The sequence below is a fragment of the Pezoporus wallicus genome, unplaced genomic scaffold, assembly GCF_028554395.1.
Source record: "Pezoporus wallicus isolate ANWC-B61680 ecotype Strahan unplaced genomic scaffold, APGP_CSIRO_Pwel_v1 scaffold_11491, whole genome shotgun sequence".
NCBI classification, from domain to species: Eukaryota; Metazoa; Chordata; class Aves; order Psittaciformes; family Psittacidae; genus Pezoporus; species Pezoporus wallicus.
In genome coordinates, this window is record NW_026642649.1 from 3,613,059 (window position 1) to 3,638,219 (window position 25,161).

General features: G+C 40.1%; 1 protein-coding gene across 2 annotated transcripts; it reads left to right on the top strand.

Moving 5' to 3' along the window:
- The first annotated feature begins 18 nt into the window (after positions 1 to 18).
- On the top strand, positions 19 to 23,644 carry EXOSC7 (exosome component 7). 2 transcript variants are annotated; one of them, XM_057431488.1, is made up of 8 exons: positions 19 to 123; positions 1,428 to 1,529; positions 2,192 to 2,286; positions 9,317 to 9,482; positions 13,904 to 13,974; positions 18,556 to 18,679; positions 19,713 to 19,882; positions 23,055 to 23,644. In XM_057431488.1, the coding sequence occupies exons 1-8, from the start codon at positions 67 to 69 to the stop codon at positions 23,095 to 23,097; spliced, it is 828 nt and encodes a 275-aa protein (XP_057287471.1). In that variant the 5' UTR covers positions 19 to 66; the 3' UTR covers positions 23,098 to 23,644. The 2 variants fall into 2 exon arrangements, with proteins under 2 accessions (XP_057287471.1, XP_057287470.1); XM_057431487.1 differs by having other exon boundaries at positions 19,713 to 19,868; positions 23,042 to 23,644.
- The last annotated feature ends 1,517 nt before the right edge of the window (positions 23,645 to 25,161 follow it).

A 25,161-nucleotide genomic window follows, 5' to 3' on the forward strand; every position in this document is an offset into this window, starting at 1 on the left:
GCTGCGCGCGGACGCCGGAAGCGGAAGGGCGTGAGCGCGGTGCGGCGGCGGGAGGAAGCCGGCAGTATGGCGGCTGTGGTGCTGAGCGAGCCGGAGAAGCTCTACATCGTGCATGGCGTACAGGTAGTGGTGGTTGGTGGTGGTGGTGGTGGGAGCTGTGGGAGGCCGCAGCCTGTGCCCCTCCGAGTGGGGTGATCTTCGGATTGTGCCTGTTGGTATTGTTGCCCTGGGAGGTGTGGGGTAAGGCCCATCCCCTCCCCGTGCTTGCTCCCTGTGTGGAAGGGGAAGCAGGGAGGGAGCTCTCCTTGTGTTTGGATGGGGAATCTCTACGGTGATAATTATAGAATGGTTTGGGTTTGAGGGGACCTTAAAGCTTCGGGCAGGGACACCTCACACTAGCCCAGGTTGCTCCAAGTCCCTGTGTCCAACCTGGCCTTGAACACTGCCAGGGATGGGGCAGCCGCAGCTTCTCTGGGCACCCTGTGCCAGCGCCTCAGCACCCTCACAGGGAAGAACTTCTGCCTAAGAGCTCATCTCAGTCTCCCCTCTGGCAGGTTAAAGCCATTTCGCCTTGTCCGGTAAGTACAGGCCTTGTAAAAAGGTGCAGAATTACCCAAGCACACTGAAAATGGGGCATCCAGACGGGAAGCAGGCTGGGAGCAGGACGAGGGGGTTGTTTTGTCGTGTCTTGTTCTCCTCCCCCTCTTGCTGTGCTCTTTCTCAAGTTTTTTGCTGTTGCGTTTTAGCCTGTCACTGAACTGAGGAGCAGTGTGTGGAGTGAGGAGGAAAAGTGAAGGACACGTGGGGAGCAATACTAAAGATAAAAGGACTCTTTACAAAGGACAGAAACTGTATTTTACTGCAAGTAAAACTGTTTTAATGGCAGTAAGCTATATAGTTTCTGAGGGTGTGAAATACCTGTTTTTGAAATGCAAACAAATGAAAGCATTTGGAAGGCTGGTGGGTTATTTTTGTTTGCTGGGTCCTAATTACAGATATAAAAGTACAGAACTTGGTGTCCTGGGAAAAACGCATGCGGTATTAGGTAAAGTATGTTTTAAAGTTGAGACTTTTACAGTTTTGCAGTCTGAAGCTTTCTTTTGGTATTAAAGTGACTTAATGCAGGAGTTCATGTCTGTCTGCAGAGAACCTGTTGCAAGCTCTGGATAAATGAGATTTAAATGGAAACATGCAGTTGGTTCTGTTGTGTTCTTAAGTGAGAAGCTATAGCTATTGCTTTTATATCCTTTTTACTGCTGTGTTTGGCATAGGAAAAAGAAACTTTAAAAGCACAGCTTCTTTCTTTTGTTTCTTTTCATTATTTCTTTTGTTTCTTTTCATTATTTCTTTTGTTTCTTTTCATTATTTCTTTTGTTTCTTTTCATTACTGATTCCCTTAAGTACAATGTATTGATTGTCATATGTAGGAAGATCTTCGTGTAGATGGTCGTGGCTGTGAAGACTACAGATGTGCAGAAGTAGAAACAGATGTTGTATCGAACACAAGTGGATCTGCAAGAGTAAAGCTGGTAGGTAAATTCCTTAGAAACTGTGTACTTTGCTGATGAAATTTCTGGTTTATGTGACTAGTTTTAAGATAAGATGAGGCTATTTGTAGGTGGGTTTGTGTATGTGTGTGTAACGGTGTGTGTGTATAACACTAACTGAAACTCTTGGGTTAAGGAAATAATGCCAGGCTATATAATTCATTTGAGCTGGTTTAATCTGCTTGAGCTACATTGACTGTGAAGTAGCTGGACAGCCTTCAGTCTGAACTAGTCTAGCATTTAATCTTGAAAACTGAAATTACTATTGAGCCTTATCCCTGGAAAAAAATTCTGTTCATTTAGAGTGAAGCAAAACTACTTCTGGCATGTGTTGAATGTGAAGAAGATAAATACACTGTGCAGTATTATAAAGGTTATGCAGAAATAGCTGTTTCCAGTACAAGTAAGAGTGTCTTTTTAACCTACAGAAAGCTAATATTTGAAGAATCTTCTTAGGCTTAACATTGTCCTTCTAAAGCCTCTTCTTTTTTCAAAACCTAAACTTATTTTTAGTTCATTCTGATAGAATTATCAGTATAGATAACTAAAAGGTAGAAATATCAGTATAGGCATTTAAATTGAGTAGTTCTGTGACTGTAATTCCAGTTATGCAATGTGTTGTATTGTGTTTTCTTTTTAAACAGGGAAACACTGATATCTTGGTAGGAGTAAAAGCTGAAATGGGGACACCAAAGATAGAGAAGCCAGATGAAGGCTACCTGGAATTCTGTGTTGACTGGTTAGTATACTAAAAGAGAGGAAATAGATCTAATATTTGGAATAAATGAGTAATTTCATTCTTCTGAAGATTATACCTTCACTCCACTAACCTTCTGTAAGGGTCTGAGTAATAGAAACAATTTAATGTTTCAACAGTGTTGAATGTTCAGAAACTTTCTGCTGGTTCTGCAGACCCAAAATAAGCAAAGCAGTAGGAGTTAAAGAGTAAAAAAAAAAAGTACATTGCAGAACATCACTGCAGCTGGAAAGGAGTAATGGTTCAATTACACATGCATTTAACATGACTTCATGACTACAGTGGCAGTTGTCTTTTAAACAGTGATAGTGTACAGAAAATCTCCTTCAAAAGTGAAGTATCCCAGAAGGAAAGAATTGACTGTTACAGACGGTACTTTAACTGTCCTTAAAGGTTTACTTTGTCTATGAAAGCAGCAGAAAAAGTTTGAAGTGTGTTTTTTACAGATCCATTTGTTTTAAAAGAAGAAAAATTCTCACTGTAAACTTCAGATATAAAATGAATTAGAAAATTTGGATATAGTATTTATTGGTGAATCAGTATTTCATTAACTAAAATTGAATTAGTTTTAAATCATATTTGTGGTTTTTCTGCTACAAGAGGACTGTTATTTAGCCTTGCAGTCTTCACAGTGCACAAATCATAAAGGAAGCCAGAAGAAAACTGAGAGTTCTGTTTTCAGATTGCTCTGAGGTAGCGTAGTGATATCTCAATGTTATTCCAGACTGTCTGCTGTCTGAAACTACAGTATGCATGTCTTGCAGACTTCCTAAAACTGTTTTTCATGAAACAAGGTGCTTTGGAACCTCTCATAAAAGCCTTGGCACTGTCAAGTTAGCTCGTTGCATGTGATGTTTTGGCTTTTTTTTAATTAAAGCCAAAAATGTTGCTACTCTGACGCTAAACCAATGCACCATTAGTAAAGCTAAGGCATGAGAGCTACTAAGTAACTCTACTAAGTTACTTAGTAGAGTTACTAAGCTACTAAGACACTGTATCTCTGGTGATCTCTCTGACCTAACTAGCTGTATCTGCCTTGACGTTTGTATCTCTCGTATTATGCAGCCTTACCTGAGACTGCTTCTATATATCATGAGGTCTTAGCTAACTCTGGAAACTGGTAGAGGGAAGGACTCGCCTATGAGTTAGTTGTTTGTGATTACTGTTTAAAAAATATCAGACAGGAAAATGATCTTCTCAAATGTAGTCCTGCTGTTAGAGGAGATCTGAGCTTGACTGCTTTATAACACTCATGTATAAAATATCCTAAGCAGCGCCGGCTTTCTTCTGATGGTTTCTACATGAAGAAAGTCCACTGACAGCAGGGATATCTCCTTACTAAAACAAGTGATCTGTGGGGATGTTGCAGTTCTGTGACACTTTTCTTACATAAATAAATGTTAGAAAAACTAACTCAGTAGATTAATGTTAGATTGTATTTTCTAACTGTTAATCTCTGCTCCGTGAGAAGATGGGATGGGGACGTGCAGCAATATTGTGCAAGATGGATCTTGTCAGTTCTAGAAATAGGTAATCCTTACTTCTTGTGACAACACAGACCAAAAGCCTATATTTTAAAGAAGCTTTCATACTTATGTTGTCAGGGAAAGGTGACTTCTAACCTCCAGAAAGATCCAAAAGACAAAATGTGAAGTGGCAGCAACTTGTTCTCTGTAAAGGGAAATGGATGCTGTCAGTACTCAGATGCTTTTCTAGGCTGCCACTGGGTGGTAGTAACTGAGCACAGTTTGGTACACTGCATTCTCCTGGTGAGATTCCTCTGTGTTCTGCTTGGCTTTTATATTGTTGGAATTAATAACAAAAACTTGGACTGCAGTGTTTGCTGTCTTAAAATTCTTTCCTGAATCTTTCAGTTTCTTGTAGTGCAGAAAATAATCACTTGCTGGATCATGTATATAATTCTCTGCCCCAGAATTCCATTTCTCTTCATTCTGCTCTGAGTCCTTAACCTAGAATCACATTTTGTCTCATTTTGAGACAGACTTTAATGCAAGCCTCTGGAAGAGGTGATTTTTGGGGCACTGATTTGTAATACTAGAAACTAATTGTCATAGGACAAGTAGTCCATGTCCTATGAGATGTGCTTACTGCCCTGGAGAAGACAGTCATCCTGGTCATTGATGTTGAAAGACTCCTGTGCCTGCTTTTGTCATGTTAGAGTTTTGGGGCTCTTCTAATACTGACTTTTTTTGGCTGAGGCAAAGATTTATCATTTTCAAAGTGTGAGAAATGCCAACAACAGAAATAAAAACCAGACCTCAGAATTCCTTGAGAGTATTAGTTATTGTTTGTGGAATTAGGACAAGAAGGAATTTATTTGTCCATGTGTGGCCAACTGTTTCTCCACTCTGAAGGCCAGAAATGCTTTTGTTGAAGCTGGGAGAGTGGGCCTATTTGGGATGCCTGCATGGGAGCCTGGATCAGATAAGGATAGCTGGGAAGTGGTTCTCCAAATCATAAGAGATGACAGTATTGCAAAACAACCACATCAGCATGCTCTTAGGTGATCCTCAGATACCGTTCCATTGTGTTTTGTGGGGAAAATGTCAAATTTCAGAGCAGTTGCTGAAGGTTATCACTTGAATGGTGGCTGCAGAAAAGAAACCTTTCCTCCTCTTCTTCCCTCCTACCATAAGCCCATTATCATGGCAACTTTTCTTTGTAGGAGCAAACTAATGAGTTTTGAAAGAAGTGTCTTTACAGTTTTTTAGGATAATTCATCCACTAAATATGTGTTCTCTACTGAATGGGATTGAGCTCAGCTTTCAGAGGGAAACACTATCTGGTGCTTGGCTTGAGTAAAACTGTTTCAAACTCTATAAGCAGGTGTTCTTTTGGATGGGAAGTGTGGTAACAGTGCTTGACTAGGCAAAGACCTGAATCAGTATATCCATATTGGTAGAGTTAACAGTTTGACTAGACTAAATCCAGACCATTGTTAGCCTGGTTCTTTGTAGTGTCATGAGCTTGAATATCACCATAATCATATCCACACCGTTAGACAGCGTTTGGACCTGTGTTCAGGTCTGTTTCTGGGACTGTCTTGGCAGTTCAGATGTTTCATAACTGTGATGTTTTGTGGCTGGTTTCTGGAAGAGAGGAATATTAGTGAGGTGGGTAACTTAATGCTGAGTCTAAAACAGTGAACCTGCCTTCTTGTTTAAAATGATTATATGTTTCTTTTAGTAGAAAAATAGAAATCTGATATTGGTCGATAGAAGTAAATATGGGTTTAAGTGAAGAATATCCTCTGTGTAAGGAAGCCCTTGTACACCAGGAAAATACCTACAACCTGTTGTTCCATTAACTGTTTTATCTCTGTTATGGTTACTTACCTTGTAGATTATAGTATCTTAATATTTTCAGAAGTAAGCAGCAGGAATAATCAGAAGACTGGAAGATGCAACCTGTGAGATTTCAGTCGTTTTGTAGGGAGACAACTGAAGAGAGGCATGACAATCTTCAAATATGTAAAGGCTGCTGCAGAGAGATACAGGATATGTTCCCCATGTCTTCTGTGGACAGAACCAGAAAAAATGGGGTTAAAACTCAGCAAAGGAGACTGATAGTGCATGTTGGAAACACTCATTTCTTATGTTAACAGTGATTGAAAGTTGCTGCAGAGGTCAAAGGTTGGACTGACTTCCATGAGGAATGAGATGGGTACAGCTGATATCACCTTAGTTGAGAATGATCAACATCATCTCCTCAATGTTTTTTTTAATGCCATATTATTTGATTGAACAAAAGCTATTTATATTGTGTGTGTTCTCATAATTTTCTAACCCTCTCCTACCCAAAAGATAGATTTTTCCTGTTTTTTTAGTAATGACATTCCTCGGGCTGATGCTTAATGATACCTTAACAAAGTTGACTTGAATATAGTAAAGAACATTTTTCATGAGGGTAGATTGGATTACCTGACTGCTCTTTTCAGACAGTGACCTGACGGCTTCTGTTTCCCCATCTCTCTGCATCAGGGGGAGTGTGGCCAGCAGGTCAGGGGGGTGATCTTCCTTCTCTACTCAACCTGTTGAGGCCTCATCCAGAGCACTGTGTCCAGTTCTGGCTTCCTCGGTACAAAGAAGGTGAGGAGTTACTGGAGAGGGTCCAGCAGAGGCCATAAGGATGATCAGGGGTCTGGAGCATCTATCTTCTGAGGAGAGATTGCAGGAGCTGGGCCTGGATAGTCTAGAGAAGAGCAGACTGAGAGGGGATCCCAGTCAATGCAGATCAGTATCTCAGAGGTGGATGCCAGGAGGATGGTGCCAGACTTTCCAGTGATACCCAGTAACAGGACAAGAAACAGTGGCCATAAACTGAAACACAAGTTTCACTTCAACATGAGGAAGAACTTTTTTACACTCAGGGTGGCAGAGCCCTGGAACAGGCTGCCCAATGGGGTTGTGGAGTCTCTGTCTCTGGAGACATTCCAAACCCTTCTGGATATGTTCCTCTGTAACCTGCCTTGGCAGAGGTTGGACTAGGTGATTTTCAGAGGTCCCTTCCAGCCTTAATGATTGATCCTGTGATTCTCTAATGTCCTGAGCAACAAATGGGGAGTGCTTAACTACTGTAAGAGGAAGATTTTGGCTGTAACAGCATCAGTTTTGAAATTCAGTAGAGACCTGTGATAGAAACATTATTATGCTTGAAGAATCTCTAATTGTTATGCAGTGTGATGCTGAAATGGTTTTGAAAATATTTAAAATTACATTCTGTGTGGGAGCAGAAATTCTGTGCTCTGTCTGGCCGCTACTAAGTTCTTTCTGTGCTCCATAAAACAAATGTTTTGTCTTTTTCTCTTACTAGCGTGCTAGACTTACCCAGTGTAAATTACTGCAAGAGTCTGTCAGCATTAGGTGGCAGTATTTACCATATAGTTAATATAATAGTACCCTCCTTTTTTATATCACTTGGATTGCAAGGAACTGAAGTGTTAAAAGGATAATGGAATTAAGATGCATTTGCAGTGATATTCCAGTTGAGTCTTATGTTCTTCCTTCTAACTGTCAAAGAAATCATCTCTTTATAATTAAAAAATACAACTTCTGATATAACTTTGCTTAGAAATAATAATTTCTATTCAGAGATAATAATGAGGTATAGCTTGAGGTTTGTATAATTCTTTTCAGCTTATAGGAATCATAATGCTTGTGTAACTGTACTTTAAACAGAATGGTTAAACAGAATAAAGCTACTTCTATGGGTAAGTGCTTGTTTAATACAACCTGAAGACCTGACTGGGCATGCTTCCAGAATTAACTTATACTTAGATATGGTTCTGTCTTATAAAATTGGTGTCTGATATTGTGTGTCACACTTGTAATGCCTATTTGGGTTGCAAGTGTTGTCTGGAAGCACAGATCAGTGGTTGATCGGTGGTAATTTATTTGTTTAAAAAGCATGTATAGTGCTGTCTGTTTATAGTAGCAGCATATAATTTCTGTAAAATCCAGTAGCTTTTCTTGGCATTCTGAGTTTTCATCAGTTCTGCAAAAGAACAAGTTTTGTGAGAAATACTCTGAGGTAAGAATAATAATAGGTAATTATATATGTAATCTTATAGGCTCTGCAGACATAGACTCAGGAAGGTTTGGGTTGGAAAGGACCGTAAGATCATCCAGTTCCAAACCCCTGCCCTAGGCAGGGACACCTCACACTAGAGCAGGTTGCTCCTGTGCCAGCACCCTCCGGGAAGAGCTTCTTCCTTATATCTAAACTGAACTTCCCCTGTTAAAGTTTAAACCCAGTCTTGTTGATACAGTTCATGTGATGGTTTAAGTCATACCTAGGTAATGTGGATCTTCAGTTGTGATTTTTTTTTTTTTTTAAGGGATTATATTCTAAGACGTTGTTTTATGCTCTATGTGTGTGTTCCTGCAGCGTGCCTGTTGGAAGAGCTAAAACTGTGTATCATCATGTGTACAGAAAACGTACATGAGAAACTGCCACTGGGAGGTGCCCAGCCAGGAGAATACAAGGCTTTGCTGTTCTAGATTTTAAACCAATCATAGCTACTCCTATGGAATAACCACCTTTCCTATGTTCTGTAATGAGAAATTGATTTGGGGAGGTCTGACCAGTTTATTTAAAACCAGGATCTGCTGTCTGTGTCATGGGTCCACTGCTTGAGAATGCTTTTGCCCTCGCTATAAATCAGAGGTTGAGTTCAGAATATTTGTTAGCTTGCTATATATGCACTTCTGCACATTTCTGCTCTATTGCACTGTGACTTGGTGATGGAAACTTTGTTTTATAGGCCTGTTGTCTTTTATTGTTAATTGTTCTGTTTTGCTCTTAGCAATGTACAAGGCCCAGCACTGAAGGACTTTCTTGCATGACTGCTCATAAACAAAGTTTGTTATTATGTTGGAATCAGGGAAGTGAAAAGCACTCACTTTTGCCAGATCCCTTCTGGAAAAAATGGTTTTTAGTTGCTGCTCTCCCTAAGCTGCAGTTGCTGAAAATAATGAGCTTGATAGCAGAGAGTACACTTGGTAAAGAAATTACCATTTAAGGTCAGGCAGTCATGGAGCTTGGAAAATAAAGCATGTCCTACTTGTCACATCATCACATCTTTCTCCTCTTAGCCACCCTCTTATTAATTTAACATTCAGCTCTAACAGGCTGTCTTGTTAGCTGTTCTGAACTTCATCCAGGTTTCTCTCACTTCTTTATTTTTGAAAGGGCTGAGGTGATAGAAGATGACAGTGCTTAAGAAATAATCCCTGAGAGGATTCACTAACTTCAATATTGTAACCTAAACTGAAGATAGTGGAATTTAATTAGCATCAGAGTTTGTAGCAAAATGTAGGTATATTATCTGCCTCAAGACATTTTCTTATGGAAAATAGAAACAATTTCTTCACAGATAGGGTGCTTATTATACAAAGAAATCCTTAGATATGTCTAATGTTTTATATTTAAAGAATGTTCTTTGCATATTGGCTGCTTCAGAAGTGAAAGTATGTTTTCTTTCTTTATCTAGTTCTGCAAATGCTACTCCTGAATTTGAAGGCCGAGGAGGAGAAGAGCTTGGCACAGAGATAACAAGTACATTCTACACAGTATTTAGCAGCGAGAACAGTGTAGACTTGAAATCACTTTGTATTAATCCCAGAGAGCACTGCTGGGTTCTCTACGTTGATGTGTTGGTAAGTAAGGGAATGAAAACTAAGATTGAAGGAGGTTTTTCAGAGCACTGATTGACTTGTCATAACTATGTATATTTTCATATAAAAAGTCATATTATGATATAATGCTTCACAGCATGGATGGCCATTTTCTTTTGATTCTAGATATAATCACTACTTCTAGCTTGCTCTTTTATTCTTTTCTTAATGCTGCTGCTCCACTGCAGAGCTAATAAATTACTGAATACTCCAGATCTGTCTCATAAAAATCAGTAATCTTAAACTGACAAGGAAATTGCCACTAAAGAAAGCTGAACTGTTTTCCAAGCTAGATAGAACAGCAAATGTATTGTTCCAATGGGTGTAATTTAGCATGGGTGTATGTTAGCCCTAACATAATCGTCCATCCTCTCCACCTCCTTGCACTACTATCAGTGGTAATTCCATGAAGTGCAATAGAAACTTTTCTGGCAGAAGTTAGCATTTGGTCTAGGCACTTTCTGGTGGAAGTTTCATGCATGTATTGAATGTAGAAGAGAAGCTGAGTATTTGTTCTCATTTAAAAAATGGAACCTGAATGGTATGCGTATAAATCTTGTGCATGCAGCAGCTTAATTTCCAAACTGTGCTGTATCTAAAGTACTCTGTCATGGAAATTTAATAGAAGTCTGCAAGTCAGACTCTCCTGAGCATTATTGCCAAGTCTTATCAGTCCAAATTTGAGTTTCTGTTTCTCAAATTTGTAACTGAAAATATGTCGAGGGATTTTGTTCACAGGAATCCATTAACATTTATGAAATGATTTGCAGAATGCTAAGCTGTATTGGAAAAAGAAATACTGGGTTTTGTTTAACAAAACAGGTATGTTTAGACTAAGATGTAAATGGATGTGAAAACTAGTCCATTAGGTGTTTAAAAGCAGTAGCATTAGCCTAATTATAGTAGATATGGTGCAGACCACCATGTGTGACTTAATGCACATACAGAATGATCAAATATGTACCACTGCTGAGTGCTTTAACAGTTCTAGTCACTGGCTTATTGGGAGCTTGGCATAGTTGAATAGAGAATGAAGTGTTAGTTCTGGGAAATCACACCGAGGCCTTTAGTTACTAGGTGATTACAAGCAGAGGTACAGAATATTAAATGCTGTGCTTATTTAAGGAACACATTGCTTAACATTGCATAAACCCTGCATAAACAAAGACTTCTATAAAGCTGACTGCTGCAGAAGTAGTTCTGTATAGATTTTGTATAACTGGTCAGTATTTCATTCTTCCTGTGCAAATTTGTTGATTATCCACAGCTACAGAGAAAAAAAGTCTTGGTATTTTAATGCTGCTAGTTGCATCATAGAATGGTTTGGGTTGGAAAGGACCTTAAGATCATGCAGTTCCAACCCCCTCCTGTGGGTAGGGACACCTTGCACTAGACCATGTTGCCCAAAGCTCTCTATCCAACTTGGCCATGAATGTCAAGACCTAAGTTATGTGATGAATTTTACATTTAGCTTTGTTGACAGTGTCAGTAAAGAAACTTTGTAGGTTCATAATTAGGACTCTAAACACTGAGTTTTTTTAATGTCATATTCTGCAGGGATTTGTGTGTGAGCCATCGAGGAGCTGCTGGTACCCTTCTACCCTGGGCCTCTCTATTTTCACATTTTTGAGGTTTCTGCACTATTTCATTTTCTAAAGGAATATATATCAGCTGTGATAAAGTATACTTGATGCAAGTAGAGAAGTTGCCATTGCTGAATCATTCCTATAGAATTCTGTTTTTAATAGTACATGGTGAAAGTATGACACGCTGATGTAAGACACAAATCATTCAGCATTTAAGGGAGGCAGATTCTAAATGTAACAATGCTTATTGAATCCTTTGATGGTGTTTTCCCTCAGAATTCCTTGAAATTCTTCACACTGATGTTTGTGTTGCATACTTAAGTTGGAGTTTAAGGAGTTTAAGCCTTAAATCTGTCATAAGCCTGAAAATCCTGGTACTTTGTGGTCAGGTGGGAAGGTACTTGGTTTCAGGCCTCTTATTCCAGAGGGCAAAACCACACAATGTTACTCGAGATATGAAACCTCAGAAAAGAGTGTCTTTTGCACAGCCTTATCAGTTGAAAGCATCTCTCAAATATTGTCTGGCTGTCAGTGTACTTGGGAGTTGCTATGACTGTGTACAGTCAAACTGGAAAGAAAATAACTTCAACTATAGACATCCCAAAGATGCAGCCATAAGGACACATGTATCAGAGGTCAAGAATATATACCTTGACCTTTCAAAATGCATTCAGTCTTAATAATAGAAGGCATTCCACTTCCAAAGAACAGCTCATGAATGTGGACATACACAGTACTGCAAAACTCTTAAGTGTGTTCTCCCCCTCTCTGTCTTTCCTTCAATTTCTTTTCCCTTCTAAGCCAGTGATGTCAGAGATAAGCTTTTAGGCATTTTTGATGATGTGATATATAGAAATATATAAAATATCTTTATATATATATATATGTAGCCTTCTCCATGTAATTTGCCCCAGCAGCTTGCTGTGCTGCACAAGGAAAATCAAAGTGTGCAATCTCTCCATCTCTTCATTCCATACCCAGTCACAGTACATTGTGTGTTGAGGGGTTGCCTTAGGTTTAGTTGGAATTTTAGCAGTTCACTACTGAGCATCCCTTAGAGAATTTCCTCATCTTTTCTATTTCCTCCCAGTTGGGAAAAAGACTATTAGAAATTTGTCCTTTTGGAGGAGAAGCTTCTTAGAATAAGGCAAGATCTAGAATGTTTCCTCTTTTTCCCTATCCCAACTAATGTTTTCATTTGCATATCAGTAAATTAAAAGCAATCTTCTAAAGACTCCTTTGCTTCCTGTAACTCACGGTTGTGCATATTTTCTTAGCTCTTAAAAAGAATACATTAAAGAAGTGTGGGCTCTCAGTACAAGATGCTTCAGCTGAGAAGAGAGTGTTCACTTCTTGGAGGAATGGTCATAACCATGCTTGATACAGGCTGTGTTCTTAGCCTGTAGGTGCCACTGTAATACAAATGAGGCTTTAGAACAGTAGCCTGAACATAAGCCTAGCAACAGTGCAGGCACATCCCATGATTGTGTTTTAATAACAAAGATACTGTGGGGCTTATTGTGTTAGCCAGTAAAATCCAGTAATAACTGAAAGTGGCAAGTTAACCTCTCTGTATCCTGCAGCTGTTTGCAGAGAAATAATCTGATCACCTTTGTATTTAGTTTTCTGTCCCAACTTTTTGTCATTCTTTTTATACAGTTCAGTCTGTATTCATAAAAATAAACTGTCTTTCCAGAATACCTGATTTGTGATTTGCTCCCAGCACGGGAGCTTATCTCATTCTTAGAATCATAGAATCATAGAATAGTTAGGGTTGGAAAGGACCTTAAGATCATCTAGTTCCAACCCCCCTTAAGCAGATTTTGAAGATCAGTCAGTGCAATCAATGTTGCAAAGCTGGTTTTGCTCTCAGACAGCATAGCTTGATGTAATGTAGAAGCACCTGTATCTTCTTGCTGAAGTAGTCTCAAATACTTGGTGGGGATGTCTGCGTGTTTGTAGACTAGTACTGGCAGCTGAGAGTGGAGCTTTGCAGAGATCTAGCACTAGGCTATGGCTACATACATCTTTGAGGTATAAGTCAGCCTAGAGATGGTATTAGTGGTTATGGGAGCCCTGCATTCTTATCTAGTGTGCAGTGCTACTGTTCTCTTTGTTCTTTTCCTGATCTTCATAAGAAGAAGCTGGCCTCCACACTTTGATTCAAATGACAGTGTTACCAACAAGAAGAACGTGACATCAGGATTTCATTAGATCTTTTTCAGCTGCAAGGCAAACCTGCTGATGACTCCATTTCCATAAAGAATAGAGGATAAATCATCATGTGCCATCCTAACTAGACCTTCAGTATCTGGTTTTTTTTATGCCATGTTGTGGGTGACAATTTGCATTGCTTCTTCAGAAACAATTCTACCAATTGGGTTTTCCAGTTGATATTTTAAAACTATTCCCCTTTGAAATAAAGGACAGAAAGTGGATTGGCTTGATTTAACATTAAAGAATGAATGTGGTTGGTTGATAACAAGTATTCTGGTCATAGTCTAGTTCAGAGCCTTAGCACAAGAAGAGTAAGAACAGCAGTGGTTTCATTTCAGCTTCTATTATTAAATTTTATCATGAATTTTATTATGAAGTGCATTAACTCTTCTATTTTGCATGTGTAATACAGTTAGCTGAAATCTCAGTTTCCTATCTGTTTCTTTTCATAGACAGGCTTTAAAGACAACTTTGTGTATTCAAAATCTGCTCTGGTTCTTAATTTTGTGCCTTTTTCAAGTAGGCTGAAGTAAAATAAAGACTTGGTTTAAAGGCACTAGCCTGATTTTCTTTTAAAGAGACTCTTTTTTTCTTCCCCAGTTATTGGTATGTGGTGGGAACCTCTTTGATGCAATCTCTATCGCAGTGAAGGCAGCTCTCTTTAACACAAGGTAAAGCACAGATCTCCTTTCATGTGAATGGAAGTGTCATGGGAAGGGGAAGAGCTAATCACTTACCCTGTGAGCTAATAATTTTTGATGCTTAAGTCTTTAAATAAGAAATACAGAAGGCAACTTTTATTCAGATACAAGGCAGTCCATTTGCATGCAAGTAACAGGACCTAATGTTATTAGAAACTGAATCAAGTGTTATATTGCATTATATGCACAATTAGGCTCACAGTATAACTGTATATATCTGTAGCCAGATCCACCAAAAATTGTCTTTGACCATATGGTTTAGTTGCAAGTCATTGGAGGCCTTTGTGTGGATGCCTTGTAGGTTTAAAACAAGAAGGATTTACTGATGTGTGATGCTCCTGAGTAAGGAGCCCTCTGTCAGTGTGACTACTCATTTGTAACTAAAAAAAAAAGGTGTGATTTGTAGCTGTAAAAAGTGTGATTTCTCACTTCTGATGTTCTTTCTCATTAACTGTTAGTCTAAAGTTCTTTTAAAACTAAGAGGAAAAAAAGGTAGTGAGCGATTGTGAGGAGAGGGAAATGATTTGTCTTTAAAAGAACTTTACCCCAGGCATTTTAATATGGAGAATGAAAGAAAATCTGGTAGAATGAATGATGCAAGTGTTCTGTGTGTGTGTTAATGAAAACATTCAATAACATTTTTAATATCTATATTGAGAACATTCAATAATATAATATTCAATAATATGTATTGGTTTGGAAGTGTTTTCAAATGGTTCTTCAGCTGTGAAGTAGAGATTTTCTGAAGTCACTGGTATAGTTTTGGCTTATTAATCAGGGACTCAGCACACGGTACTAGAGCTGGAAAAATACATGCAAGAAGAGGGAAAGACACCTTTGAAGGCAGGCAGTATATCAGGTTAGAAACACTTTAAAAGGGAATAAGGGAGAATCCATCCGAGACTACAGCTTGTGTACATTGGTGAGAAATTTCCCATGTTAATCAAGTTCTCAACAGTAACTTTTCACTGTCAACAACATGGTTGACAATGCACTGAAAGGTAGAAATGCCTGTGTCTGTGTGAGCTGCCAGGATGCAAAAGTTATACAGTAAAAATAATTGCTCCCATGTGAGTTGTTTTGCAGATCCAAGGCATGTGCTTTATTTACAAGATAAATAGGTCTTTTTTTCCTTATGTCAGCCAGAATCCTAGTTCTGAATAAAGCGAGGGTATCATATGAAAGTAATTAAATAAATGAAGAAAACCTGTTGCCTTGGGAACATGGGCAACATGTTCCCAGAAATTATTTTCATGATTCTCCTTTATTTTCATTCTTCTGACAACTGTAGCCTTCATATAATCTGATCTGTGGGCAAGCATCCAGTGTCTTTTGGAAGGTATCAAATCAGAATGTGGTACAATGTGACGCAGTGCAGAGCCTGTTGATTTTTCACCTGTATAAATCCTGTCTGTTGGTGTGAGCAGGGAATGCTAGTACATCTCATCTCATATGACCTCAGAAAGTCAAGGGGTGAAATTCGAAGTGAAAACCTGTTGTGCTCGTTCATTGTCTTGCTCCCTTTCCCTTGGTGCCTACTAAGTTTTGTTTGGATTGACACAAGGTTGCTTAAAGTAGCTGCCCACTCTCCATGAAATATTACTGTCCAAGCAAGACAAGATGTCAGATTGAAGATCACTTCAGATTAAGTGTTCTGGATTTCACATGTGTTTGCTTCTGAGACTTACTTGCCTTTCATAATCTGTCTACAACAGATATGACTGTTTTGGGGGAAACATTTACTCCTCGAAGTTTTGTATTGTTCGTTGTGTTCTAAAAAATACATTTCAGGATCACATGCAAAAGTTAGCAGATACTAAGTTTTCTTCTTTTCTGTGTCTCCAAGGTGCTTGAGGCTAGATTTATCTGCCAGATATCGCAAAATGTGCAAGTAGCTAAGTTAGGATTTAGCATTAATCTTGATCCTGTGGAATGTGCTTACTTGCAACCAAGGCAACAGAAAGCAAGAAAGTTACAAAAGCTAGAGTTTCTAACACAATAGCTTCTCAGATGTAATGTTTTTTTGCCAGGCAGCATGGTAGAAGCAGAACTGATGCCTACTTCCAAAAGGAGAACTGGTTTTATGGTTGTGAAACCTGGGTCTGCAGTGTTCGTTATGTGACATAAGTCCTGCTGTACAGATTTCTGCTCTAATTAGTTGCAGGAATCAAAATAGAAAACTAAACAGAATCAGCATCAACCAGGTTGGAAAAGACCTTCAAGATCATCAAGTCCAACCGTTCCCCAGTGCTGACAAGGCCACCACTAACCCATGGCACTGAGGCCTCGTCTCCACGCTGTGTGAACACTTGCAGGGACGGTGACTGCAGCCCTGCCCTGGGCAGCCTGTTCCAATGCCTGAGCACCCTCTGGGGAAGGAATTGTTCCTCAGCTCCATCTAAACCTGCCCTGGTGCAGCTTGAGGCCGTTTCCTCTTGTCCTGTCCCTTGTTCCTTGGGAGCAGAGACCGACCCCACCTCACTACAACCTCCTGTCAGGCAGTTGTAGGCAGCGATCAGGTCCCCCCTGAGCCTTCTCTTCTCCAGACTGAACCCCCCAGGTCCCTCAGCCGTTCCCCATCACATTTGTGCTCTAGGCCCTGCACCAGCTCCGTTGCCATCGTTTGCCAAGTAAATGTGTACAGCTGGTTCTTAAGGGAGATCTTCAGAAGCTGGGAGAGAAAATCTGTCTTCTGAAAGTGCTTTGTGCTACACTCTCTGCCTAGTTTTTATGTGTATATATACCCCCCTTTTTATGTAACTGTGATACTTGTATTGGATCATTTGTCTTTTTGCTTCTGTAGTAGTTCAAATTTGTAGTTCTTTCATCTGTTCTTGGCCAAACAGCTCCTTGCAGGCTTTTTTTCAGGTATTAATTCTGGCAACTTTTTCTTGCACACCAAACATTGTTCTGGTTTCACAGCTGGTTTAGGATGGAGTTAAAAATTGCTTGATCTCTGATGTTTTCCTGAAATATTCCTTCTTTTTTTAAATGGTGCTCTGGCATATCTACTTCTTGTCTAGGCTGTTGTCCAATGTTGTCCATTGTTCTGGGCAGCTTGAGGGCTAGTCAACTTGTGACTTTATTTCATCAGGTTTTAATGGGGTATTTTAAACTTGAAAATAGGCTTTGATGCATTTCCAATGAGCTTCAAAGCATTCTGAGTTTCATTTCAGGAAAAAGAACACATCAGAGTTGTTCTGCTTACTGAAAGTTATAGTTTTAGCTTGGCTCAGGCTTGTAGGCAATTTGTTCTCACTGAGGCAGGCTTAGCTGTTATGAAGTACTTGCCTCTAGGACTTTGAGCAACAAATAGCTAAAATACTCTTCCAGGGAACAGCAAAAAACCACTTTGTGCTGGGGGGGGGGAATGTTCACTAAATCAGTCCCTGCCTCCTCCTCCTTTAAAAGAGATTTGATACAGAATGCGTAAACCAATGTAACCTCCAGAGTGTAGTTATAAAACACAGCTCAACTGTAAAAGTACTAATATGAAACCAGACTGTGGTTACATTCCACATGGTTACTGAAGTTAGCTTCCTGGGGATGGCTTGAAATACATTCTGTTTGCAAGTGCAAATGTGTAAGAGTGAGAGTATTGTGGCGTGGAGGTTTTACTGGCTGGTACAGCCAAGTCTCTCAGTCAGTACTTCGTCCTAGTGAGCACCTGGATAAATGAGAGATATGAGATGCTGACATTCTTGGCTACTTGAGATACCATCTTGTAGTAAATTGGTTTAAATTACTTTACTCATTATGCTAGAAAGCTGCATTAAATCATCCTATAAAACTCCCGTTAAATGGCTATCACCAATACAATATATGTACCACTGGTAAGGAGTCTTGACAAGCTCGTTTGCACAAGAGCTCATCACTCACAGGTGAAAGGAAAAGCATCTCTTGGATTTCTGCCTGGATTTTTAGCCCTGGTTATTGCCTATATCTGTCCTTAGAACAGTAGAGTCTATGCCTCTTAAAGAATGAGAATATCTTGCCAGTCTTCCCATCTCATTAAAGAAGTAGGATATTACTAATGTTATCTTTTCCCTTTAGCCCAAGTCTCCTTAGTTAGTGTCTTTCTTTCCTGAACAGCTTCACTAGTTGCATTTGCTATTGACGTCACAGCTTTGGCAAGCAGGGCAATTGCTGTAATTCTGACAACTTTACTGTTGTCTGCAAGGCTGGGATCCACAGTATGAAAGGATTCAATCTTGGTAATTTCTCTCTTGTACATCCAGGTAGATGGATAAAGAATTGTTCAGAATTGATTTGTGCATCATATATTTCCCCATATATTAGCATAAAACCCACTTCATGTTCCAAAGGTTTGACTGATGTAAATCTGATGCTCTTATCCTAGAGATCTTCCCCCTTCCAATGTTTTCTTCCTAGTCTCTGAGTTTGAGTTGTTAATACTTTGATAACTTTCTGGATTTTTTTCCTAAACATTTAGCCTCATTTAGAGGAAAGGGCACTTCCTGGAGTTGAGATGTGTGACAGCCACATTCCTTACCTGTTCTGGCAATGATTGTGCACGGTTTGTTTCCACAGAATACCCAAAGTGCGTGTTCTGGAGGATGAAGAGGGCTCTAAAGAGATTGAGCTGTCTGATGACCCTTACGATTGCATTCGACTTAATGTGGAGAATGTGCCCTTAATTGTCACATTAAGCAAAGTAAGCCTAACAAATTCCTGACCTACAGGTTCTGTTAACTTCACCTGCTGTTTGTTTTTCTCCCTGGAGATAAAACTTGTATTACAGATGCAGTCAGTGTGCACTGTGTATGTATTTGTTCATCTCGAGCTTCCTAATTAAGAAGAACTGAATAAGGTTTTATTTTTCCCCATCTCTGACTTGCAGTCAGAGATTTGCAGTTTTTACTTGATGCATCTTCTTGCATGCAGAAGAATTGTTTATTATTTTTCATCTAATTCTTGCTCAACACCCAGAGCAGCAGATCCTCCAGTATGGTAAAACAAATAGTCATTGTTGTGAGGGGCAGAGGTTGTGTGATCTGCCTGGAGTTACACGACGAGTGTTTGTTTCTGGGGAGAGAACTCCATTTTCATGGGTGCAATACTATCATAGAATCATAGAATAGTTAGGGTTGGAAAGGACCTTAAGATCAAGTTCCAACCCCCCTGCCATGGGCAGGGACACCTCACACTAAACCATATCACCCAAGACCTCGTCCAACCTGGTTTTGTTTTCCTTCTCCATACATAGCACACAGCTAATACAGTTGGTTTGCTGGATGCTGCATTTTCCATTGCAAGAGTGAGCCATCTGCTTAGTTACCTGAAAGTTTGTCTGACGTTTCTTTTAAGGAAGCTGTCTACATAGTAGAAAAGCCATCACTGAAGTGAGGGCTCACCTGGGTGTTAGGATGTACAGTTTTCATTTAAAGGGGAGGAAAGTCTGTGCTTGGAGTTGGGGGAGAAAAGGAATAGATGAAAGGATGGTCAGATTAAAAACCAGTATGAAATAGTACGTGCTTATCTCACCTCTCTTACGTATGTACACACAGTTTGAGGTCAGAGGCTGTTTAAATACTCTGCTGTCAAGTCAGTCTCTGACAGTTACTAGAGGCCACATGATACTAGGGTAGGAGGCTACAGATAACAGAGCTACCACTCACAGTTTAACATCTTAATAAAGAGCTTAGACAATTGCAAACTAATCATCTGTGTCATTTTGTCACTAACAGATTGGCTATAGGCATGTGGTGGATGCTACCCTTGAGGAAGAAGCCTGTTCTTTGGCTAGCCTGCTTGTTTCTGTGACCAGTAAAGGTGCCCTGACTTCTATAAAGAAAATGGGGAGGGGCAGCCTGGATCCTGAGAGTATCTTTGAAATGATGGAGGTAAGTTTTGAGCAGTTACAGTCTTGGAAGAACTGGAACTTGTGTATATGAAAAGCTGCAGCAAGGCCTTAAAGAGCAGAGATCTTTATGCTTTGATTAAGTGCACAAGGGCCATGCTGAAGGTCACAGACCCTGTGAAACAGAATCTACTATGAATGGATGTTAGCCAGAACTTTTAGATACCTGACATGTATGGTGCTCACATTTGTTTCAGATAAGTACTTCACAGCTGTAAGACTGTAAAGCTTAAGTTGTTAAACTTTGAGAGTATTTTTAAAGAGCATGTTCCCTCTCTCATTGTTTCCCTTAAGACGGAAAGAGCAAAACTTCTAACGTGGTGAAGGCTCTATAGAAGTAGTCTCTATAGAGTAGAGTGGTACTTTGAATTGTCAGTGCATGGTGTTCTCTCCTAGCACAACTCAATTTTTTTTGGTGATAAACTTACTGTTCTCATTTTACTGTTGTTTTTCTTTGCCCCTTTACTGGGTTTCTAATCCGCCCCCACTCCATGAAAGTATTAGTACCTGGATATTGTTCACATCCACATAAGAATTCCATTTTAAACCTTTTTTCTGGCTCTTTTTGAATCTGTTATCCAGTATAAATTCTCATATTTGGCCTTGAACATGAGACAGAAGTGGGGTTTGAACTTGGAGTAAGAATGAAAACTAAGCACTTCAAACTGGCTCTGTTTCCTAAAATCCAGAACTAGTTTCAGCATGGCTGCATTGAGGAATGCAGAAATTGGAGCCAAGTTTGAAAACAATTGATCTCAAGTGGAAATTACATGCTGAGTATATGTGGCACTTCAACTGTTTCATGAGATCAAAGTGCTAATCTTGGTAGTACCAGTGGGCTTTTTATTTGCATTCAGAGATGTCACCCCTTTAGCTTGGTAGAGTTGTTATCACTAATCTGACATCCTAAAGAAACCAAACTGCCCATGGACATCTGATTTCACTTCCTTAATGGATTTCAAATCCAATTCTAACTCAGTGTCATGAAAGACTTGAGGTTGAGATAGCTGCTTTGGTCAGAGCCAACTGATTACTAATTTTGCTCTGTACTGAGCCCTAAATAGGAAATAAACTTGTGCAGTTCCCTTGTGTAGCCTGCCCCCAAAGGCTGTGCTTGGGATTCTGTGATGCTCATCTAAACACTGATCAGTGTTTAGATCAGTGCACAGAAGGTAACATGGGAAATCTTGAAACTGCCCTACTCTGCTGGAGAGCTTTAGTTAACTTGTCCCTGCCTCTGGTGCAAGGAGTTAGAACCTTAAGCTGAGTTGTGATGTCTATCACTTACTTTGGAAGAAGTCTTCCCTCCTGAGTAGTGAGCAGCTTGAAGGAGTAAGGGATAAAACAAGATGCTTTCTGGGAGGTCAAACATTATCTGTTTGGCCCTGCCTCAAACTCAGCATCCTGGTTAGGATACCAAGAAAAACAAAAAGGCCTGGGAACGTCCAGTGGAGGAGCTGTGTAACCCTCGCTTGACACCTCCATTCCGTAAGGATTTGGCTGCACGTCAGAGGGTGTTCAGCCCTCCCTGTCTGGTGGTGAACAGATGTTCTAGGACGAATCTCTTAGGAAGGCAGCTTCATGGGAAAGTTTGGGAAGCTGGCAGCATTACTAAGTTCATGATCCAAGCCATAAGGGAGGCAAGCAGGAATAAGATGGCAACAGCATTGTGTCAGTACCAAAGCTCTGCACAGTCCCCATTCACTTTGACCTGGGGTGAGTGATGTTGTCCTGCCGTTGAGGAGAAGAATGCACAAAGTGTATCACCTCTCAGGACTCCAAACTGCTGTTGTGATCATTGTCCCAGTGCAGAGCTGTAGCAGTGCTTCCATGTTCTCCCCTTTATTTAGCATGACTCAAGAGTGTCTAGGATAGGCAGCTACCCAGCTGCATCAAAGCTCTTGTCATATTTCCTTTGGCTGCAATCTGTCCAAAGTCTGGGCTATGTTCTGGGCCGTATTCTGTCACCTAGTTCTTCGATGAGAGATGTACCTTACTTTAAGGTCTATGCGCTCATGGTGTTGGCAGTTGTCATCAAGAGGTGACACAGAGCTTTGTGGTCATTTGTATGACAGGCACAGGCTTTGTTGCATACATCAGGAGCTAATAAACACAGATTTAGTTTAATCTGTGGCTCTTTAGGGAGAGCAGGGCTCTCTTCATCTCTGTATGGAGTCACTATTTCAGGACATTTGGGGAAACCCTTGGAAAGGGCTAATAGCACTGCCATAAGATCTTTATTTCTGCATTGCCAAATGGTTCCTTACCGTGTAGCTTCCACAGTACGTGTATGTGGGAAGAGGCTGGTATTGGAGCTAATCCTCACCACCCTCACAGGGAAGAGCTTCTTCCTTATATCTAACCTGAACTTCCCCTGTTTCAGTTTAAACCCATCACCCCTTGTCCTGTCACTACAGTCCCTGATGAAGAGTCCCTCTCCAGCACCCCTGTAGCCCCCTTCAGACACTGGAAGCTGCTCTGAGGTTCCCACGCAGCTTCTCCAGGCTGAACAGTCCCAATGTTCTCAGCCTATCTTCATACCAGAGGTGCTCCAGCCCCTTATCATCCTCGTGGCCTCCTCTGGACTTGCTCCAAAAGCTCCCTGTCCTTCTTATGCTGAGGACACCAGAGCTGCACACAGTGCTGCAAGTGGGGTCTCACAAGAGCAGAGCAGAGGGGCAGGATCACCTCCCTCGACCTGCTGCTCACGCTGCTTTTGATGCAGCCTAGCAGATGGGGGGTTTCTGGGCTCAGGTGCACACTGAAGTGGCTCATGTTCAGTTTCTCATTGATCAGCACCCCCAAGTCCTCCACATGGGCTGCCTAGTTGGAATGTGTGCTTGTGCTTGATGCGAATTTAATTTGTATTCCTGGGTGATCAGGCACTGCACAGATCCAATATTAATGATCAGGGAACACTTTTCTGATCAGTGTGAGCACTGCTTTTATGTGTAGATTTTTCTGAATCTGAATCAATTTAAAATGAAGCTTCCACTGCCATTATTTTTCTTAATTAAAAGCATATTTTTATTACACCAGCTGGTGCGTATGAATCATTAAAGGGAAACTATTTGTCAAAAGGAAGTGTTCTGTGAGAGTTGTCTTCCTGTTAATAAACATATGTCTCAGATTCGGTTTGCTGCTTTTGCATTGCAGACGGGGAAGAAAGTAGGCAAGGCGTTGCACGTGGCCCTTCAGAAGATTCTGGATGAAGAAGAGAGTTTGGGGACGTCGCGGCAGAAAGTTGGATTTCTAGGATGAGTTTTTATTAAATGTTCAAAACTGGTTTTAAGTGATGGTCCGATATTGTCAATTTGTATGTAGAAAAAGGCTATTTTTTGCAATACCTTTATCCTTCTGGCTAAGAGGCTTTTAAAACGTTCCCAAGAAAAGAAGGCTACAGTTCAATGTGAATAAGCGAATCTGAGATGCTTTTTGTGTGGGTAACTATCTGCACACAGAAAATGCACTACCAGCAATTGATGCAGTTGCCTGGGAAGTGCTTGAGTCTGTTTTCAAGAGTGACTGGTGGAGGTTCCACTTAATTCTGTTTCAATGTGTTCTGCTTCTGCAGACCAGCTCCTGTGTTCTACAGTGTGTATGGGGTTGTACTTGGTACAGCACAAGCCAGTTTTTGGGCCTTTTGACTTTGTTTTTTTGTTCACCAGCCAGCTGAGAACAGCATTTGGTGGAATTCTTTCATCAAGTTATCTTACTTTTCTTTGAATAAAACATGGTTAGATTTTACTATAAATACAACATGGTTCCAAGTTTCCAATTTGTATTTTAAACCAAGATTTCTTTACTCACTAGAGCTCTGCTTATCCCTTTTGCCAACAGGTAAAACAGTAACCTAGCCAAAACCTCTCATGGTGGCTAAGGAGAAGGGAAAAATAAGTGAATTTGTAAGAGTTTGATAATTCAGCTGGAAAAGCATAGTAGCTGTCGGTAATAATCCTTTCCAGGGAAAGACAGAAGATGGCAAATAAGGTAGGCAATCAAATTGTATCTCCAGGTCTTCAAAGCAGTTCATTCTCTCCTTACATCAATTGGCTGGCCCAGCAAAGAGCAAGAGTGTTTATTTGGCAGGATAGAAAGAGACAACAGATGGAAGAAGTCAAAGGATAAAGTTGATTTTTCAAGAAGTTGGTATTTTGGCTGTGTTAGAAGGACTGTTTTGAACAAACTTTACGGTAAAATTTACTACCATAAGCCAGGAATCATTTAGATCTTACTCAGGCAGTGTTTTCTGGTTTAATTTCCTAATGCCAGAATAAGAGCATTCCCTTGACCAGAACATGTCTAGTTAGAAGAAAGGGAAGGCTTTTGTGAGGAAGAGCTGTAGATAGAGGACAAAACTCAAACAAATAGTCATGATCACATTAAAATGTATAGTGTACTTAAGGTCCCCAAGCGGCTTCATCCCTTTGCCTGGAGCTCTCATAACCATTCAAGATACAGTACTACTGTGTATTTCAGGTATGTGTAGCTACTACTACAAAGAGCAGACAGGTTCAAATAAACAAATGCATTAAAAAGGTCCCACAAAATTTGCCCAAGATGTCTATTTTGAAGAGGGGGGATTTTTTCAGTACCTTTAGTAAGGTAGGTTGTGGTAGTGCCATGGCACTTTCTTCACACCAAGAAGTGCCAATCATTATACATAGCTTTATATACATATCTTTAATCACTCCAGTAGAGTTAGTCTATGTGAGGCAAAGACTAACTTGCCATCAGCTTGCAGCAGCTGTGGTCCACATTCCTCGCTGCGATCCAAAATCCTTGCTGCACAGAGCTAGGTGAAAAAATGTAGAAAGAAGACTGAAGGGAGAATAAACATTTACACTGTCTTGGACTTAACCACAGGCAGTATTTGTTTGGTCATGTGTTGTTTAACATTTCAGAAAATGCTTAATCCAAATGAGGATTGCAAGTCAGACCACAGCTGAATAGTTGTTGCTTGTTTTATTACAGATTAGTGGTTGGATACGAAAGGGCTGCCTAGAATTACTTCCAGGGTGAATTTTATAACATGGTAATAATAGTGTATGTCTATGTAGCCTTCCAGCTGGGGGATCTCCAAGTGTTTGCATGTTACATAATTTAAGATGCTGCTTGTCACCTCTCCAGAGCCTTTTAATTTTCAGTTGGTTGCTACAAGAGCTGGCAATGGGAGAGAAACTTGTGTTGCAAGCATGTTAACTGACTCCTTTGTGGAGGTGAATGTATGCTCATTCCCTCTCCACCTCATACTAAGGATAGAAAATATTTAGCCT

What these genes read in the sequence shown, in the direction of transcription:
- EXOSC7 (XM_057431487.1), top strand. Translation starts at nt 67, where the DNA reads ATGGCGGCTGTGGTGCTGAGCGAGCCGGAGAAGCTCTACATCGTGCAT. An exon ending in GATCTGCAAGAGTAAAGCTG is followed by an intron (nt 1,530 to 2,191) that starts GTAGGTAAATTC and finishes CTTTTTAAACAG; the next exon opens with GGAAACACTGATATCTTGGT. An exon ending in TAATTGTCACATTAAGCAAA is followed by an intron (nt 18,680 to 19,712) that starts GTAAGCCTAACA and finishes TGTCACTAACAG; the next exon opens with ATTGGCTATAGGCATGTGGT.